This window comes from Archocentrus centrarchus, chromosome 2 (genome assembly GCF_007364275.1).
Source record: "Archocentrus centrarchus isolate MPI-CPG fArcCen1 chromosome 2, fArcCen1, whole genome shotgun sequence".
Classification (NCBI taxonomy): Eukaryota; Metazoa; Chordata; class Actinopteri; order Cichliformes; family Cichlidae; genus Archocentrus; species Archocentrus centrarchus.
The window spans coordinates 20075112-20093209 of NC_044347.1; the positions used below are offsets into that span (position 1 = coordinate 20075112).

At 40.0% G+C, this 18098-nt stretch overlaps 1 protein-coding gene across 2 annotated transcripts; it reads right to left on the reverse strand.

Annotated features, from left to right (window-relative positions):
• Positions 1–4733: 4733 nt before the first annotated feature.
• LOC115793026 (inosine-uridine preferring nucleoside hydrolase-like) lies at positions 4734–10298 on the reverse strand. Of its 2 annotated transcripts, XM_030747734.1 has the most exons (8): positions 10254–10298; positions 9870–10050; positions 9606–9785; positions 8954–9065; positions 8711–8847; positions 8440–8517; positions 7785–7922; positions 4734–5699 (listed from the first exon to the last, which is right to left on the reverse strand). In XM_030747734.1, exons 2-8 carry the CDS (start codon positions 10047–10049, stop codon positions 5547–5549), a joined length of 978 nt encoding a protein of 325 aa, XP_030603594.1. In that variant the 5' UTR covers position 10050; positions 10254–10298; the 3' UTR covers positions 4734–5546. The 2 variants fall into 2 exon arrangements, with proteins under 2 accessions (XP_030603594.1, XP_030603601.1); XM_030747741.1 differs by lacking the exon at positions 8440–8517.
• Positions 10299–18098: the final 7800 nt, after the last annotated feature.

The following is an 18098-nucleotide window of genomic DNA, read 5'->3' on the forward strand; positions in this document are numbered from 1 at the left end:
GTGAATGCTCTGTGAGGAAGCAGCCTACATTCAGTATTTCCTCCCATGATGAAGAGCGCCTTCAGCAGATGTTTGCCGTTTACTGATTGGCGCTGAATGCTGTAACCTGAAGAGTAATCAGAATTATATAGAGTGGCATTGCATGAGATCATGACTAACTCCACCTCAAGGGTTTTCTGTAGGCGTCACAATGTTTAACTTGAATTTGGTTTGTCTTCCTTTTTGCTTTCTTTAATAAAGTAAAATTTAGATACAAACTGTGTTTGTTATGGAATTTAAAAGTAATATAAATAAATATAAATAGACACAGGATGAAGTTCAGTAAGAAAAAAAAAAACCTCTTGATTTGAAAGAACAAACAATGACAAAATGCTGCATCGAAACTCAGCTGTAACAGGAATGTGTGGAAAACAGTGGAATTGCTAATCTTCTTAAGGCAGCTATTCCAGAGACACCAGCATCCAGCAAGCATGCAGATTCTTATTAAGGTGTAATACCTGCATCCTTTGGTATCACTAAATGTGTGTCTATATCCTGGTATTAATGTGTAAGAAGACTGTTCTTACAAAGAGAGCTAACTGCTAAATTTGTGTACTGACAAGTTAAGGAGAACTTTTTCAGTTTTTAGTGTCATAAAGTAACAGTTTAGATGTTTTCTGCAACTACCCTAAGTAAAGTATGTTTTCTTCTTACCTGTACAGTTTAAGCATGGAGGGTCTAAGAAACGCCTGAGCCATTTTCCGTTTTTATATATGGGGTTTAATTCATAGATCAAATAACTCTGTGGTATCGTGGCCAAGGATGTGACCTGATTCTAATTTCAAAGGCTGCCCGAGTGATGCTTAAGTGAACAGTCTGCTCAGTGGAGTTTGAGCATACAACCTTTCAATAGCTAGAAAGAGAGAGGTTTATGTAGATTTAACTTACACATGTTAAATCTACATATAGGAACTTCTTACATATTTTGATCTTTGAGCAATCAAGGTTTGGGTTACTCACTTAAACAGAAAAAAGGATTATCTGATTTTAAATCCTGAGAAACCGAAATTTCAACACACACATCAAAAGATAAGTTGTCGTTGCCAGTATTTGCACTTGGCCGGTTTTCTGAAAGCCACAATGTGTTATTGTTTCTTTGCAGCAAACAAGTTCCAGCCTGTACTCAAGAGCAGCAATATGCAAACTGCCTTTTCCCCACATACATTGAACAGTAACTGATGTTAAAAGCAGAAAGGGCAAGAATGTGCTGATGGGGTTGCAGTGGTACTTTAAAACTACAACTACAGCTGTTATTTTCTCACATTCAATGATGCGTGAACATCGTTTTCATATTCTTTGTTGTTTGGAGTATAACATGCAGTGTTCACAATGCGTGATGCGCAGTGCCGTACTGTTAAGCAGCATTTAAACTGCGATTCATCATAGAAGAATGTGATTAATGGTTTCAAATGCCTTTGTTTAGACAGCTTTTGACATTGTCCATTAAACAGGCAAAAAAAATTAATTTTATATCTGAGTGTTTCTTAGTTTTATACTAGTCAGTTAGTCTAATTTTTTCCCTTGTTTAGTCGACTATTGAATTAGCTGCCAGGAACATCCATAATCTGCATCTCTGAGCAACAGTCTCAACCATGGTCCATTCAGACTCAATGTCCTCAGCCTCCCTCTGAATGGTAAATGGACTGGTTCTTATATAACACACTTCTACTCTACTTTGAGCACTCAAAGAGCTTTATACAACATGCCTCATTCACCCATTTTTTACCCTGACAGCAGGACCGACCAAAGATTTCTTCACAAACAGTCAGGCTCCTGTGATATTCAACCGGTAATCAGAGTCTCTAGGGGCCATCAGACAGAATGAGTCGCAGTGTGTAGAGGACCAATTACTTCAAATTCTTTAGACCTTCTGCTGTATGTTGCCTGTTTTACCAGACCCTTATTAGGACCGTCGTTAATCACAAAAGAATCTAAAGCTCTGGCTGTCTAAGGTATGAGGTATATTTGACAAAAAATATGAACAAGCCTGGACAGATGAAATCTTTTCAGTGAGCAAATGTATTCCTGCTATACCGCCTGTCTATAAAATTAAAGATTATGATAGTGATAATATCGCTGGCTCTTTTTATGAACAAGAGCTACAGAAAATTAAAGTTTGCAAAGACAAACTTTATCATGTGGAGAAGATATTAGCTAAATGTAAACAGAAGGGTGAGACAGTTGTACTGGTTAAATGGAGAAACTGGCTGTAATGAAGAGGTGTAGTGGATCTACTCTGACCCAACGTGCAGCCGTGACTGGATCTGAATAACAGCTTTACTGCAGACAGCCGCTCCCCCTCTTCCAGGTACTGCTTACCTGTGCAGAATCTTATAGTGGTATGTAGTACTGGACCGTACTGGCTTACTTTCACCCATGCTAGTATCTGTCCAGGCCTGCAAGTAGCTGCTGTAAATAAATACATTCCTGTATGGCTATGGCTAATGTTCGGCACAGTGCTACTGTTGGCTGTTTCGCGGTTTTCCATGAGATCAGTGAACATCTGTCATTTAGACTGACACAATAGCCTGTGTCTGTCTGTGGCTTCTGATGCCCAGTCAGCATCACTGTAAACTCAGACCCAGTTTTCCTGTTTTGTTTTTGTTGAAGTGTAATTCTTTTTCTGCTGTACCTTTGAGGTACCTGAACATGTGTTGCTGTGTTCCAATGTTCTTCTGTTGGATCAGCAAGGTGCTGAGATACTTTACTGACCACAAAACTTAAATCTGGCCAATTGCATGTGGACGAGTAAATTAAGCTGCCCATGGCTTCTCTGTATTTTCTTGGTTCTTTCATTTTTTCAGCATTTTCTGTTTACTGAAATTTTGTCTCGCAGGGAGTCTCTCTAGACCTGCAATCCTCCATTCCAAAATTTTCCAATATCTTATTCACTCAGCTATATAAGATGTATAAGAATCTGTCTACCAGCAGAAGGTAAACCTTTGCCATTTACAAACATGCTAGATATGCTTTTGAATGTTTGCTGTACTTTGCTTTTGACTTTGCTATGGGCAAACTGATGATTTGCTTAATCCTCAGGGACACCCATGAATGATGACAAAACACTTGAACTCTAAAAGGCATGAAAATATTTTACATGTGTTGCTGTTGTTAATTCAGGTGGTCCTGATTCCCTACACAGTTGCTTTAGTTGACCATGCATCTAAAGCAATTTATTTTATTTATTTATTTTTATTTATTTATGTATTTTTTTATTTTTATTTAGTATAGTCCTTGGGGTTATAGATCTTGTACAGCACTTTGGTCAAAGTCGTTGTTTTAAATGTGCTTTATAAATAAACTTGACTTGACTTGACATTTGTGGTGCTGATGTCTGTAAGTTGTGTTTGCAGTACTTCGGCATCTAGCTAGTGCTACAGATGAGGAGCGAGCACAAAGGCAGTAATATTTTTTTAGTGGCAGGTCATTTAAAATGCAACTTTTCTAAATGATCCACAAATATCAGCAAACACCCAAACTGTTTGTGTGCAGCTTGGCACACAGTGCATCTGCTAGCTAAAGGCACAGCTGCTGAATTTCCCAGAATGAGTGAAGTTTACTCAGAGATGGAGAAAAATGGAAGAAAAACAGGACAGGAGAGGAAGAAGAGAAGTTATATTTAAAGGTAAGGAATGCTCAGTGACATTTGATTAACCAGAAATGTAAAGCTTACATTTAATGCCCTCATTTTTAAATCAGATCTGATCTGATTACAGTCTATACACGAAGAAAATCTTCTGGAGCTCACAAAAGAAATGATTGTGAGTTGTGATTCCTGTCCTCATGCCAAGCCACTACAACCTACCTGCTGAATCCACTTTAACCCCTGACTATACTCACTTTTTGTTTTAGGTGTTGAGGCAGAGTCACCTTCTACAACAGAAAATAGAACAATTTTTTTTTTCTCTTTTTCTTTACTTGTGTTCTACATGCAGTAAGTGTTCAAGTTAATTAAATTCATTAGAATTATAATTTAGATTGAAATAAAGTTTGCATTCCTATGTATTAATATTTTTTTTATCATTGCATTAATATAGCACAAGGTCCTTTGCACAAAAAAATGTGGCAGAAATGAGAGCTACTTTTACTTTCTTATTTTAAGTACATCTCATAGCCTGTACTTTTTACTTTTACTTGAGTAAAGAAGTTGAATTAGTACTTCGACTTTTACCAGAGTAGTTTTTCTATTTAAGTACAGAATGTCTGTACTTTTTCCACCTCTGCTGAGTCCATTTTAAGCCATTTTAAGCTGAAATATGACAAAGGGTGTAATTTGCCTAGAATTTACCTGTATTTGATCTGAAATTAGAAAGCAATTGTATTTACCTACAAGTACTTAGAGGTAGATAAAATAAGAGGACAGTCAAATTTTTACAGGATAGAAGAAATAATGATACTGTAAGTAATTCTAAGTATTTGTAGGTAAATACACTTGCATTGTAATTTCATGTAAAATACATGGAAACCATTGAATTCTTGGTAAATTCCACCCTTAGTGACTGGCTGAATTATAAAACATTTATACCATCTGCACTGGTTCAGATATCTTGAATCCTGGGAAATTGCTCTTAGATTTAGGCTGCATTACTTAAGCAATTCATACATGAAAATAAACCTACATAAAGAATTACAGCCATTATTAAGGTAAGTAAGGTAAGTGCTGAAGTGCTTTAATAGAGAAAGGTGAACAAATATTGATGATAATTACCTTTTATTGATTGATTTTTTCTTGATTTTGCAGTCAAGCTTTATACAACATGAAGACCTCACTGCACATCTCCCCAGAAACTGCTAGAAATGCTCTGAAGTTAGGAAATGTCACAGAATAGTTGTATTTATGACAAAATACCTGAGTATGTGTGAGGCTGCTAAATTGATACTGATTACAATTTATTGAAAGTATAGCTCCTTAAGATTTTTTGAAGGGGTCCTACTGACATGAATATAAAATGATAAATCATAGACACACAAAACAGCTTTACAAGTTAACAATTACAGACAGTCCACTGAATTTCTCCCACCCACAGCCCCAGACCTCAGCTAGTCTACAGCAAAAAAGTATTCTCAAACACTACAGGCTATAAAGCTGTAAATTAGAATAAGTTAGAATAACTGAACCCTGTGAAATTGCCTTTTAGAATTGCGCTGCTCCAATCAAGCAATTATTACATGAAAATAAAACAAAGACATCCTACTAAGAACCTACTAAGAATTAAAGAGCTCATTAAATGGCCTAAGATAAGAGAAACCTTCAGAAATATTGAGAATTTTGTTTTGTTTTGTCTGTCACAGAGGTAATGCAACAATGTTGGATTTTCATATATGGACATAAATGTAGCAATCAGCAGGCCAATTGCCTTTGACAGCTGGACAAACCATGCACAACATTGTTAATGAATGTTGTGTATGGTTTGTCATACTGGAACACAAAAGGATCATTGCAAAAAAATCACTTTTTATTTGTAATGATGAACCAAACTCAGGTGTTCAGTGTGCACAGAGTCAGTCTACTTGACTGCATTGATCAACATTTCCTGGAACATTTCCAAGTCAACTTTCTTCATGATAAAGACCGTGTGTTCTTTCTTCAGTTTATGCATGTAGTCCAGCACCATCATGCCTCGGGTGTAGGTCCCCTCCAACTCCACTGTCACTGCAACCTGAAGCATGAACATAAGAATTTGTTGACAGTGACTTTAGATCAAATGTTTTGTACTTTAACCTTGTCATTGGTGCCAGATCTTAAACCCAGGGCTTCTCATTTTTGGACTATTAATATTTTTAATTGAATATTTTCTTCTATGCTTACTGTTTACATTTTTCTGTGTGTATTTTATTAGCATTTTCAGTCTCTAGTTCCTAGTTGCACTTACTGTTTGTATTAGAGTTTATTAGTTCCCTTAGTATTTCCCCCTGTGTTTTTCTTCTCTCTTATTTCTTCGTGTTAATTTTACATTTGTGACTGATTTCTCCTGTTTAGTCCTTGTTACTTGCTTCTTGTTTTACATTTCTACTTAGTTTTCTCTTGTGTCCTCTATTTACAGTGGGTACAGAAAGTATTCAGACCCCTTTAAATTTTTCACTCTTTGTTTCATTGCAGCCATTTGCTAAAATCAAAAAAGTTCATTTTATTTCTCATTAATGTACACTCAGCACCCCAACTTGACAGAAAAAACAGAAAGCTCTGTTTAGTTAAACTGGTTGGACTTGATTAGTAAAGGCACACAGCTGTCTATATAAGACCTCACAGATCACAGTGCATGTCAGAGCAAATGAGAATCAGGCGGTTGAAGGAACTGCCCAAGGAGCTCAGAGACAGAATTGTGGCAAGGCACAGATCTGGCCAAGGTTACAAAAGACTTTCTGCAGCACTCAAGGTTCCTAAGAGTACAGAGGCCTCCATAATCCTTAAATGGAATAAGTTTGGGACGACCAGAACTCTTCCTAGACCTGGCCGTCCAGCCAAACTGAGCAATCGTGGGAGAAGAGCCTTGGTGAGAGAGGTAAAGAAGAACCCAAAGATCATTGTAGCTGAGCTCCAGAGATGCAGTAGGGAGATGGGAGAAAGTTCCACAAAGTCAACTATCACTGCAGCCCTCCACCAGTCGGGGCTTTATGGGAGAGTGGCCCAACGGAAGCCTCTCCTCAGTGCAAGACATATGAAAGCCTGCACAGAGTTTGCCAAAAAACAGATGAAGGACCCCCAGACTATGATAAATGAGATTCTCTCGTCTGATGAGACAAAGATTGAACTTTTTGGTGTTAATTCTAAGTGGTATGTGTGGAGAACACCAGGCACTGCTCATTACCTGCCCAATACAATCCCAACAGTGAAACATGCTTTGAGAGTGTTTTTCAGCTGCAGGGACAGGATGACTGGTTGCAATTGAAGGAAAGATGAATGCGGCCAAGTACAGAGATATCCTAGAAGAAAACCTCTTCCCAGAGTGCTCAGGACCTCAGACTGGGCCGAAGGTTCACCTTCCAACAAGAAAATGACCCTAAGCACACAGCTAAAATAACAAAGGAGTGACTTCAGAACAACTCTGTGACCATTCTTGACTGGCCCAGCCAGAGCCCTGCGCTAAACCCAGTTGACATCTCTGGAGAGACCTGAAAATGGCTGTCCATCAACGTTCACCATCCAACCTGATGGAACTGGAGAGGAAGAATGGCAGAGGATCCCCAAATCCAGGCGTGAAAAACTTGTTGCATCATTCCCAAGAAGACTCATGGCTGTACTAGCTCAAAAGGTGCTTCTACTCAATACTGAACAAAGGGTCTGAATACTTATGACCATGTGATATTTCAGTTTTTCTTTTTTAATAAATTTGCAAAAATTTCTGAATTTCTGTTTTTTTTCTGTCAAGATGGGGTGCTGAGTGTACATTAATGAGAAATAAAATGAACTTTTTTGATTTTAGCAAATGGCTGCAATGAAACAAAGAGTGAAAAATTTAAAGGGGTCTGAATACTTTCTGTACCCACTGTAGTTTTACTTTCTTCTTTGTCATTACCTATCAGTGTGTCTGTGAGTATTTATAATCCTGTCCTTGTCTTTGTCCTTTGTCAGAATGTCTGTCTTGCTTTTGATGGAAAATTCTGGATTCCTCTATCAGCTTTCTGTTATGAACTTTGTACTTATACATTCCACCCAATAAAAGATTGTCTTTCTGTTTGTTCACATCAGTGGGTCCTTTTTTGCCTACCCGTGACAAACCTGATAAAAAGCACTTGCTGCTTACCTCAACACTCTCAGTTATGAAGTTATTGATGTCAGCATCAATGTCAGCATTGACAGCAGCAGCCATGGCGTAGGCATCACAGAGATCAAACTCACATCCTAAGGGGTTTGTATCTCGAAATTCAGGTGATTGAGCTTTCTGTCAACACAATATGGCAGAGGTGTTTAGACATTTTGCAATAATAAGTAAGCACTAATGGAGAACCAGTTAGGACTATATATACCCATCACAAAATCAGTTTATTTGTTTAATCCCTGCCATAGTTTTTGTTATATGCTATACTTTTTCACTTATCATAAAACATAGCTGTTGAATAGGCCCATGAATAGGCCCATGAATAGGCACTTGCTGCAAGAACACTGAGTTCTTACTGAAAACTTAACATACAACTGGTAGCACAGTAGCATGGTGGTTAGCACTGTTGCCTCACAGCAAAAAGGTGTAGGTTACAGGCTGGAAGTCACCATGCAGCACCTGGAGAGGCAGTGTTCTGAATTCTGAAGATGGATGAAATTAAATGCCAACTGCAGTAAATGTTTAGTACCAAGTTATGACTTAGGACATAATTATCTTTTGCTTAGTTTATGTTTATGTTTTCAGTTTTCAATGTCACCACAGCTGCATTTTGTAACAATCCAATTTTGCACACTCTTACCTTCCTTGAAATGGCTGAAATCCTTCTCACAAACTCTGATTTTTCTGTATGATTGGCAAACCAGGTGTCACAGAAAGACTGGGAGAAAAAAGGAGTGTACAAATATAAGTCTCTGTGTAATTCTTAATAGTTAAGTCAGAAAAAGTATTATTACATTTTTTTTCAAATAGTACTTTGAACATAAATTCTGTGTTAGCATAACGTCTTTAACTGTATTGTAACAGAACTTAGGTCTGCAAGAATTTCCTGTTTAGCTAGTTTCTCTCCTCACCCATGGCAGGCTGTTCCTGCAGGTGAACTCCCAGGTGGCGATGTAGGTGGGGCAGGTGTAGCGGTCCAACACAATGTAAGCTGCCTCAGGGTCTGCTACAAAATTAAACTCTCCACACATTGTGGTGTTACCCCTGGCTGCACACAGACATCAAAACAGACTTCATTCTCATGTATACAGGAGAGATATAAGACTGAAATCACAAAAGAGACAGAGTGAATGCTCTGTGAGGAAGCAGCCTACATTCAGTATTTCCTCCCATGATGAAGAGCGCCTTCAGCTTTTTAGACAACGTAGGGTCCAGTTGCACTGTGACAGCCAGGTTAGTGAGGGGGGCGGTAGATACAAGCATCACCTGAGGGTGGAAGACAGTGTGTTGATGATTTTAATGGCCCTGTTAGTCATAATGAATTTTTTAATTGAGAAATGTGATGAGAATAAATTTGTCATTTATGTAAATACATATAGTTAGTTTTTGTAGAAACTGAAGCTGGTTAACATAAACTTTTGTAAGGTTCTGCAGTTCCTCTAATGGCCACTTGAGACTGTCTCCAAAAGTTGGCCAGTCTCCAAAGATTCTCATGTTAAAATCTACAACTTTAGAACAGAAATAAAACAGTATCTATCTATCTATCTATCTATCTATCTATCTATCTATCTATCTATCTATCTATCTATCTATCTATCTATCTATCTATCTATCTATCTATCTATCTATCTATCTATCTATCTATCTATCTATCTATCTATACGCATCTAACTTGATCCCTGTGTAAGCCACAATCCCTGTTAGTGTACATATACAGTATCAAAGAAAAATGAAGCTCTCAAATTTTATTTATGTTAGATATTTAATGCTTACTTATGTAGGAAGTTTAATGAGGCAGACTCTCACCTCTCCAGGGTTCTCGTTCACAAAGTCGATAATGGCCTGTTCGGCTTTCTTCTTCTGCACCAGATCCAGGCTTGGGGCATGTGGATCTGGAACGTCCCCAAACCCGTCTGTCCCAAAGTAATCACTTGCATGTATTGTCCGGGCCACCAGAGGCTTTGAGCAGCCCCGATACACTGGAATCTGTATGAGTATTACAGGTTGCGTATAACAACAGATCTGTCAACACAGTCATGTACAAGGGCTCTCAGTGTGATATAAACTTACATCCAGCCTGTTGCAGATTTTGAGGACACGCAGGACATTCTTGAGGACATTTTCAACAGATGTGTTGCCATTGCAGCAGGTGATCCCCAAAACTTCCACATCAGGCATGGAGAGGGCTATCATAATGGCAACAGCATCATCCACCCCAGCATCCACATCAATGATGAGCTTCTTCTTCATTCTGTTCATGTTCAACCACAAGAAGAAATAAAAATTATTATGCAAACTTTTTAAAAATATTAACCTGTTAAATCACCTACTTCTATACTTGTACATGACCAAAAGGAAGTGACTGAATTAAATTTTAAAGCTATCTTAAACTTCACAGTACAGTGATAGTCTAAGGTAATCTGAAATTATGTTTACAAAATGAAAAATACTCACCTGGTGAATGGATTCTGACAGATGTTTGCCGTTTACTGATTGGTGCTGAATGCTGTAACCTGAAGAGCAGTCAGAATTAAATAGAGTGGCATTGCATGAGATCATGACTAGCTCCACCTCAAGGGTTTTCTGTAGGCGTCACAATGTTTAACTTGAATTTGGTTTGTCTTCCTTTTTGCTTTCTTTAATAAAGTAAAAAAGATTCAAACTGTGTTTCTTTTAGAAATAGGCTGAATTTAAAATTAATTGACATAAATGTAAGTAGACACAGTTTAATCAGAATTAAAAAAACAAACTCTTGATTGTTCTGAAAGACTGAAAGAACAAACAATGACAAAATGCTACATCAAAACTCAACTGTAACAGGAATGTGTGGAAAACAGTGGAATTGTTAATCTTCTTAGGGCAGCTATTCCAGAGACACCAGCATCCAGCAAGCATGCAGATTCTTAAGGTGAAACACCTGCATCCTTTGGTATCACTAAATGGGTGTCTATATCCTGGTATTAATGTGTGAGAAGACTGTTCTTACAAAGAAAGCTAACTGCTAAATTTGTGTGCTGACAAGTTAAGGTGGACTTTTTCCATTTTTAGTGTCATAAAGTAACAATTTAGATGTTTTCTCACAACTGCCCTAAATAAAGTATGCTTCTTTCTTACCTGCGCAGTTATTAAGCATGGAGGGTCCAAAAAAGCCTTAGCCATTTTCTATTTTTATACATGGGGTTTAATTCATAGATCAAATAAATCTGCAGTTTTGTGACAAAGGATGTGACCTGATTTCTAATTTCAAATAGTGCCTGAGTGATGCTTAAGTGAACAGTCTGCTCAGTGGAGTTTGAGCATACAACCTTTCAATAGCTAGAAAGAGAGAGGTTTATGTAGACTTAACTTACACATGTTAAATCTACATATAGGAACTTCTTACATATTTTGGTCTTTGAGCAATCAAGGTTTGGGTTACTCATTCAAACAGAATAAAGGCTTATGTGATTATAAATACTGAGAAAACGAAACTTCAACACAGACACGTGAAAAGATGAGTTGTTGCTATGTGCTTGCACTTGGCCAGTTTCCTGTTATTGTTTGCTTGCAGCAAGCAAGTTCCAGCCTGCAATATGTTAAGTGCCCGTTATCAAATTTTACTCACACAAAAAGGGCTGCAGTGATAGTTGACTTTGTGGAACGTTCTCCCATCTCCCTACTGCATCTCTGGAGCTCAGCCACAAAAGCAGGAAGGGCAAGAATGTGATGATGGGGTTGCAGTGGTACTTTCAAACTCCAACTGCAATTCTGAAAACATTGAGATACTGTATAACATAAATAAATAAAAACAGAATGCAATGATTTGCAAATCTCACAAAACTGTATTTTACTCACAGTACAACACAGAAATATCAGCACCTGGATTCTTTTACAATGAAGCCAAGCTGTTGTAACAGATGCAGTGTGCAGTTTAGCATTACCTTGCTGAATTGTGCAAGGCCTTCCCTGAAATAGACATTGTCTGGTTGGGAGCACAAGTTGTTCTAAAACTTGCATATACCTTTCAGCAATAATGGTGCCTTTTCAGATGTGCAAGCTGCCAATTCCATAGGCACTTATGCCTTCAATACCATCAGAGATGCAGACTTTTGAACTGAGCGCTGAATGGTTGCAACGCTATTGAGCGTCCATGTTTTCTAAAAAGAATTTCACATTTGGACTCATCTGACCACTGAACAGTCACTTTGTCTCAGTTCATTTTAAATGAGCTTTGGCCTGGAGAAGATGGTGGCATCCTTGGGTTGTGTTCACATATCGCTTTGCATGATACAGTTTTAACCTGCATTTACTGATGACACGGTGAACTGTGTTCATAGACAGTGATTTCCAGAAATGTTCCTGCCTTCTCCAGTTGAACTGATGACCTGCATAGCAGAAACAATTTATCTAGTCTGAATGAATTGGCATCCTACTAACACTGGACTGCACAGTCTTCTGGATACTTTTGCTTCTTGAAAACTTGGACATCCACTCTGCTCACTGGTTCAACCCAGATTTAAGCCAACTTAAAGCTTGGAATGGCTTTGTACAAAGGTGGTCTTCTTTCAGATTTGTTATACAAATGCCACTAGAACACGCGAGGTGCAGATTATCTCTGCCCTTAATAGTCCATCCATCCATCCATCCATCCATCCATCCATCCATCCATCCATCCATCCATCCATCCATCCATATTCCTCCACTTATCCGGGACCCCGATTGTGGGAGCAGCAGCCTAAGCAGAGAAGCCTAGACCTTTCTTTCTCCAGCCACCTCCTCCACCTCATCTGGGAGACATCAAGGCCTTCCCAGCCTAGAGGTATCATCTCTCCAGTGTGTTCTGGGTCTGCCCCGGGGCCTTATCCTGTTAGAACATGCCTGGAACCCTTCACCCACCACCACTGTAAGCATCCTAATCAGATGCCCAAACCACCTCAACTAGCTCATTTCAATGCGGAGGAGTAGCTTGCATGCATGATCTTGTTCTTTTGGTCACTACCCAAAGGTCATGACCATAGGTGAGGGTAGGGACATAGATTGATCTGTAAATCGACAGCTTTGCTTTCACATTCAGCTCTCTGCACCACAATGGACCTGTGCAGTGTCCGCATCACTGCAGACACAGCCCCAATTGGTCTGTCAATCTCTCATTCCCTTCTCCCATTACTCATGAACAAGATACTTTCACTCCTCAGCAACTTGTCCCTGAACTGGAGTGGGCACTCCACCCTTTTTCGTCTGAGGACCATGGCTAATTCTCATACCAGCTGCTTTACATTTGGCTGCAAACCATTTCAGTGTCAGCTGGCTGAATCATTTGTAAAAAGCAGAGATGAGATTCTGAGGCCACCAAGGTATAAGCCTTCCACCACTTGACTACATCTAGAAATTCTGTCCACAAAATATAGCACACCCTCTGGTTCCCTTTCTGAAAAATGGGGACTGTTTGCCAATTCAGTGGCACCGCCCCAGGAAGAGGCGTGTCGACTAAGGCAGCCCTACAACATCCAGAGCCTTCAGGAACTCAGGACCAAGCTCGTCCACCCCAGGGGCCTTGCCACCAAGGAATTGTTTACCTGCCTCAGTGACCTCACCCCAGTGATGGGCGAGTTGTCCCCCTCATCTCCAGACTCTACTTCCCATACAGAAGGCGTGTTAGTGGGATTGAGGAGGTCCTTGCAGTATTCCTTCCACTCCAACTATACCCTCAGTTGAAGTCAGCAGTGTGAGTAAAGCACTGCTTTCTTCTCCTGAGTCACCTGACGGCCTACCAGAATTACTTCAAGGTTGTCCAAAAGTCTTTGTCCATGGCCTCACTGAACTTCTCCCACACCCGAATTTTTGCTTTGGCCACTGACCCCGGAGTTCCACAGGCTAACCAAGCCTGACAGAACTCCTCCCCTCACCTCCGGTGTCCTCGATCTAGCTGGGGGACACCATCACGACAGGCACCAACCACCCTGTATATGCACCTCAGAGCAGAAGCCTCAACAATGGAGGTGAGGGGCACGGGCCATTCAGACTCAATGTCCTCAGCCTCCCTTGGAATGGTAAATGAACTGGTTCTTAGACAACATATTTATACTCTACTTTGAGCACTCAAAGCACTTCATACATCATGCCTCACTCACCCATTTCTACAGCTAAGGACTTTCTATCTAACATTAACACAGATTTAGTATCTTGTCTAAGGATACTTTGGCATGCAGAGTGAAGCAGCCAGGGATTAAAATACCAACCTTCTGATTAGTAGGTGACCTGCTCTACCTTTTGAGCCTACAGCCTGGGGAATGCTTTTGAAGTTCTGCAGAAGGTGGGAGTTGAGGATCTCATGGACTGGGGAGATCTTATGCCTGGTGTTCCCAGCGCAATATCACAATATGTTTAGGTGTGCCAGGTCTGTTCAGCATCCTCCCCCACCACTTGATCCAACTCACCACCAGGTGGTGATCAGTTGACAGCTCAGCTCCTCTCTTCACCCGCGTGTCCAGAATATATGGCCACAGATCTGATGATAGTATTACAAAATCAATCATCGACCTGCAATATAGGGTGTCCTGGTGCAACATGCACTTATGGGCATCCTTATGTTCGAACATGGTGTTTGTTATGGACAAGCTGTGGTTTGCACAGAAGTCCAATAACAAAACACTACACGGGTTCAGATCAGGCAGGCTGTTCCTCCCAATCACGCCCCTCCAGGTCTCACTGTCATTGCCCAAATGAGCATTTAAGTCTCCCAGTAGCACGATGGAGTCACCAGATGGAGCTCCCTCGAGCACCCTGCCCAGCGATTCTAAGAAGGCTGAGTACTTTGAACTGTCATTTAGCGCATAAGCACAGACAACAGTCAGGACCTATTACTCCAACGTACAGACAGCAAGCCAAATGGATACAAGAATACTCACCCCAGCGCACTGCTTCTCACCAAAAGCAACTCCAGACTGGAACAGTGTCCAATCCCTTTCCAACCCATTGCCACTGAGGTGAGCCTGACTATATCTAGGCTGTATCACTCAACCTCATGCACTAGGTTTGTTTTTTTCCCCACCAGAAAGAGGATATTCCATTGACCCTTATGGAAGACATCCAGGGAACTGTTTACCCTATCCGGGACAGGGTTAACTATCCTGAACCAGCTTTGGGGAGGTAGCTCAAGGGACAGCATCTAGTGGCCAGGCATTAGCCCGTGGTGCCCTGCCCGAAGAGAAGACATGGTCCCACCCTCCTGTAGACGATGTTGGAGGCATCGTAGGGGTCAGGTGCAATGTGTGTCGGGTGGTGGCCAAGGGTGGAAGCCCCAGCGGGTGGATACCTGGCTTTTGGGGCTGGCTGTTGGAAATTTAGATAAGGCAGTGCAAATATCATTGCTTTGTTCAGCTTTTCTGTTCAGCTATTTCAGATCTTTTTGTCATGAAGGAGTGAAGGAGTAGAACCATCTCAAGGAGGATCAGAAGAAATGGACAGCATGTTCAATATGAGTGTCACAACAAAGGGTATGGACACTTATGACCATGTGATATTTCAGTTTTTCTTTTTTAATAAATTTGCAAAAATTTCTACATTTCTGTTTTTTTCTGTCAAGTTGGGGTGTTGAGTGTACATTAATGAGAAATAAAATGAACTGTTTTGATTTTAGCAAATGGCTGCAATGAAACAAAGAGTGAAAAATTTAAAGGGGTCTGAATACTTTCCACTGTATATTGTCACCCCACTGTTTCCATTAAGGCCTCAGCTGCTCTCTGTTCCTTGTTATGTCATTCTGTTTGTCTGCCTGTTTGAATTTTTGGACTCTGTTTTCAAACAACTGGACTTCCTGCTTCACCTAAATAAAATTGTTTTTTGTTTATTTAAGTCTGTCTTTGAGTCTCCATTCCACACAATCCACTGATTTGAGTCGAATATAACTAAACATAAAGATTGGCATACAGTATTAAGCATGGTGGGTCTAAGCCTTTTTCTACTTGTATATAAAGGATTTAACTCAGTGGGATCAGGGTGAAATGTTGGCTCTGATTTCTGATATCCAGAAAAACTGAAACTTCAACACAAAGACAGCGCATCATGAGTTGATATTGCCAATGTTTATACTTGACCACTTTCCTGATAAGCCACAGTGCATTGTTCTTAGTTTGCAGCAAGCAAGTTAAAGCCTGTTCTCCACAGCATACTCAAACGTGTCATTGCTGGTGTAAGAGCAGTAATATGCAAACTGCTCCACAGACATTTAACAATAACTGATAAGGGCAAGGATGTGGTGATAGGATTGCTGTGATTCTTTAAAACTACGCTTTAGTTCAGAATTTCAAGGTGATTTTTCTTAGATTAAAAACAAAACAAAACAAATTTAGTTTAGTTGTGTTTATATAAATATATCCAGTGGAGGAAATAATTATTTGATCTCCTGATGAATTTGCTTGATCACTTACAAAGAAATGTAAAGTCTTAAATTTTTATGGCAGTGCCATGATCCTGGGCCTTGCCTGCACCAGCTGTGACAGGCAGTTTCATTTAAAGCTCTTGGTGGCAAGCACAGTGGTAAAAAAAATCTTGTAGTTGGTCAGCAGGTTTGCATACATCTTAGGAGGGATTTTAGCCCACTCCTCTTGACAGGATCTCTCTAAATCCTTTAGGTTTTCTGGCTGATGCTTGGCAACTCAAATTTTCAGCTCCCTGTACAGATTTTCAACAGGAGTGAGGTCTGTAGACTGGTTAGGCCACTCCATGACCTTAATTTCTTTTTTGTTTCCTTTGTTTCCATGACTTCAGTGTTCTGGCTGAGGGAAGGTGGTTCTCGTCCAAGATTTTATCCTACATGGTCCTGTCCATTGGCCCCTCAGTCCAGTGAGGTCTTCCTGTACCATTAGTAGAAAAACAGCTCTAAACTATTATGTTTCCACCTCCGTGCTTGACTGTTGGGATGGAGTTCTTTGGATCATACTTCTCTTCCTCTAAACACAGCAGGTCGAGAGTTGATGCCAAAGAGCTGGTTTAATTTTATCTAACCCCAGCACTTTCTCCCAAGCTCTCTGACTCATTTCACTGGCAAACATAAGATTGTCCTGTGCCTGTGCCTTCTTGAGCGGGGGGACCTTGGGACACTGCAAGATTTTAATCCATTACAGTGTACTGTGCTACCAATGGTGCTCTTGCTGATTTTAGATCTTTGACAAACTCCTCCTGTGCAGTTTTGATCCACCACCTTTCTCATGAACATCCTCACCCCATGAGGCAAGAGCTTGCCCATCCCAGCCTTGTGCAGGTCTACAATCTTGTCCCTATCACTCTTTGTCAGCTCTTTGGTCTTGTTCATGGTGATGGAGAGGTTGCGATGGAAGAAACTGAACAGGCTGTGGTGGGGAATCAAATACTTATTTCACTCAATGAAATGCAAATCAATTCAAAATTTTTATATAATATCTAGATTTTTGGTTGATATTCTATCTCTCTCCATTAAAATAAAACTAGAGACTAATAATTTCTTTGTAAGTAAATAAAGTTACAAATTCAGATGGCATCAAATAAATTACTTCCCCCACTGTGTGTGTGTTCTTGACAGTCACTCACATAGAAATGAAGATGATCTGATTACATATGATGGGAAACTGAAACTTCTGCACAAGCACAGCAACTGACGAGTTCTTATTTACAATGCTTGTACTTGACTGCTTTCCAGATAAACGGCATTGCATTCTTGTTTGCTTGCAGCAAACAAGTTCAAGCCTGTACTCAGCAAAATGCCCTAGCTTGTCCACATATGTTAAAGAAATGGACATATCTTCTCATAATTCAACACACATTGAAAGTTAATTTTTTTAAACAGGGAACTTGTGTCTCTCCAATATCTCCTCCATCTAATGTTACCTTTTCACCTCTGCAGTGGAGTTTTGTGCTGTTTTGAGGACCCTTAGCACTAAAGTACTGCTTGAAAAGGGTGTCAATTCTTGCTCTCACAAGAATGAAAAGTGAACTTGAGGATCAGGTTTGATGTGTCTCTTGGGTACTTTGCCTGCCAGTGACAATTATATAGGAAACTATTTTAAACAGAAACCCACTGCAGGGCTGAAACATGGCCATAAAAGGTCTGTTATTGCCTTACTATGAGTGGCTGTGCTAAATTGCATTCTTGATTGCATTCTTGATACTTTATTTCAGCAAAGGTACAGGGAGTACAGGTTTGAAGGTGGTGTTCTAAGGAAGAGGTTAGCCCAGTCAGGGAGATGAAAGTAGACGGGAATACTGAGAGGCTACGTTTGCAGCAAAGAGAGAGGTGGCAAAAGTGAGTTGAACGTGAGGGTGGACACTAAAGAATGAGAAATG

Bases quoted from the DNA above. Each gene is read 5' to 3' on its own strand.
- LOC115793026 (XM_030747734.1), bottom strand. From the start codon at position 10,049: ATGAAGAAGAAGCTCATCATTGATGTGGATGCTGGGGTGGATGATGCT. The intron at 8,518-8,710 runs GTGAGGAGAGAA...TTTTTCTCCCAG, and splicing joins GCAGGAACAGCCTGCCATGG to TCTTTCTGTGACACCTGGTT. The intron at 7,923-8,439 runs GTAAGAGTGTGC...TTGTGTTGACAG, and splicing joins TTTCAGCCATTTCAAGGAAG to AAAGCTCAATCACCTGAATT.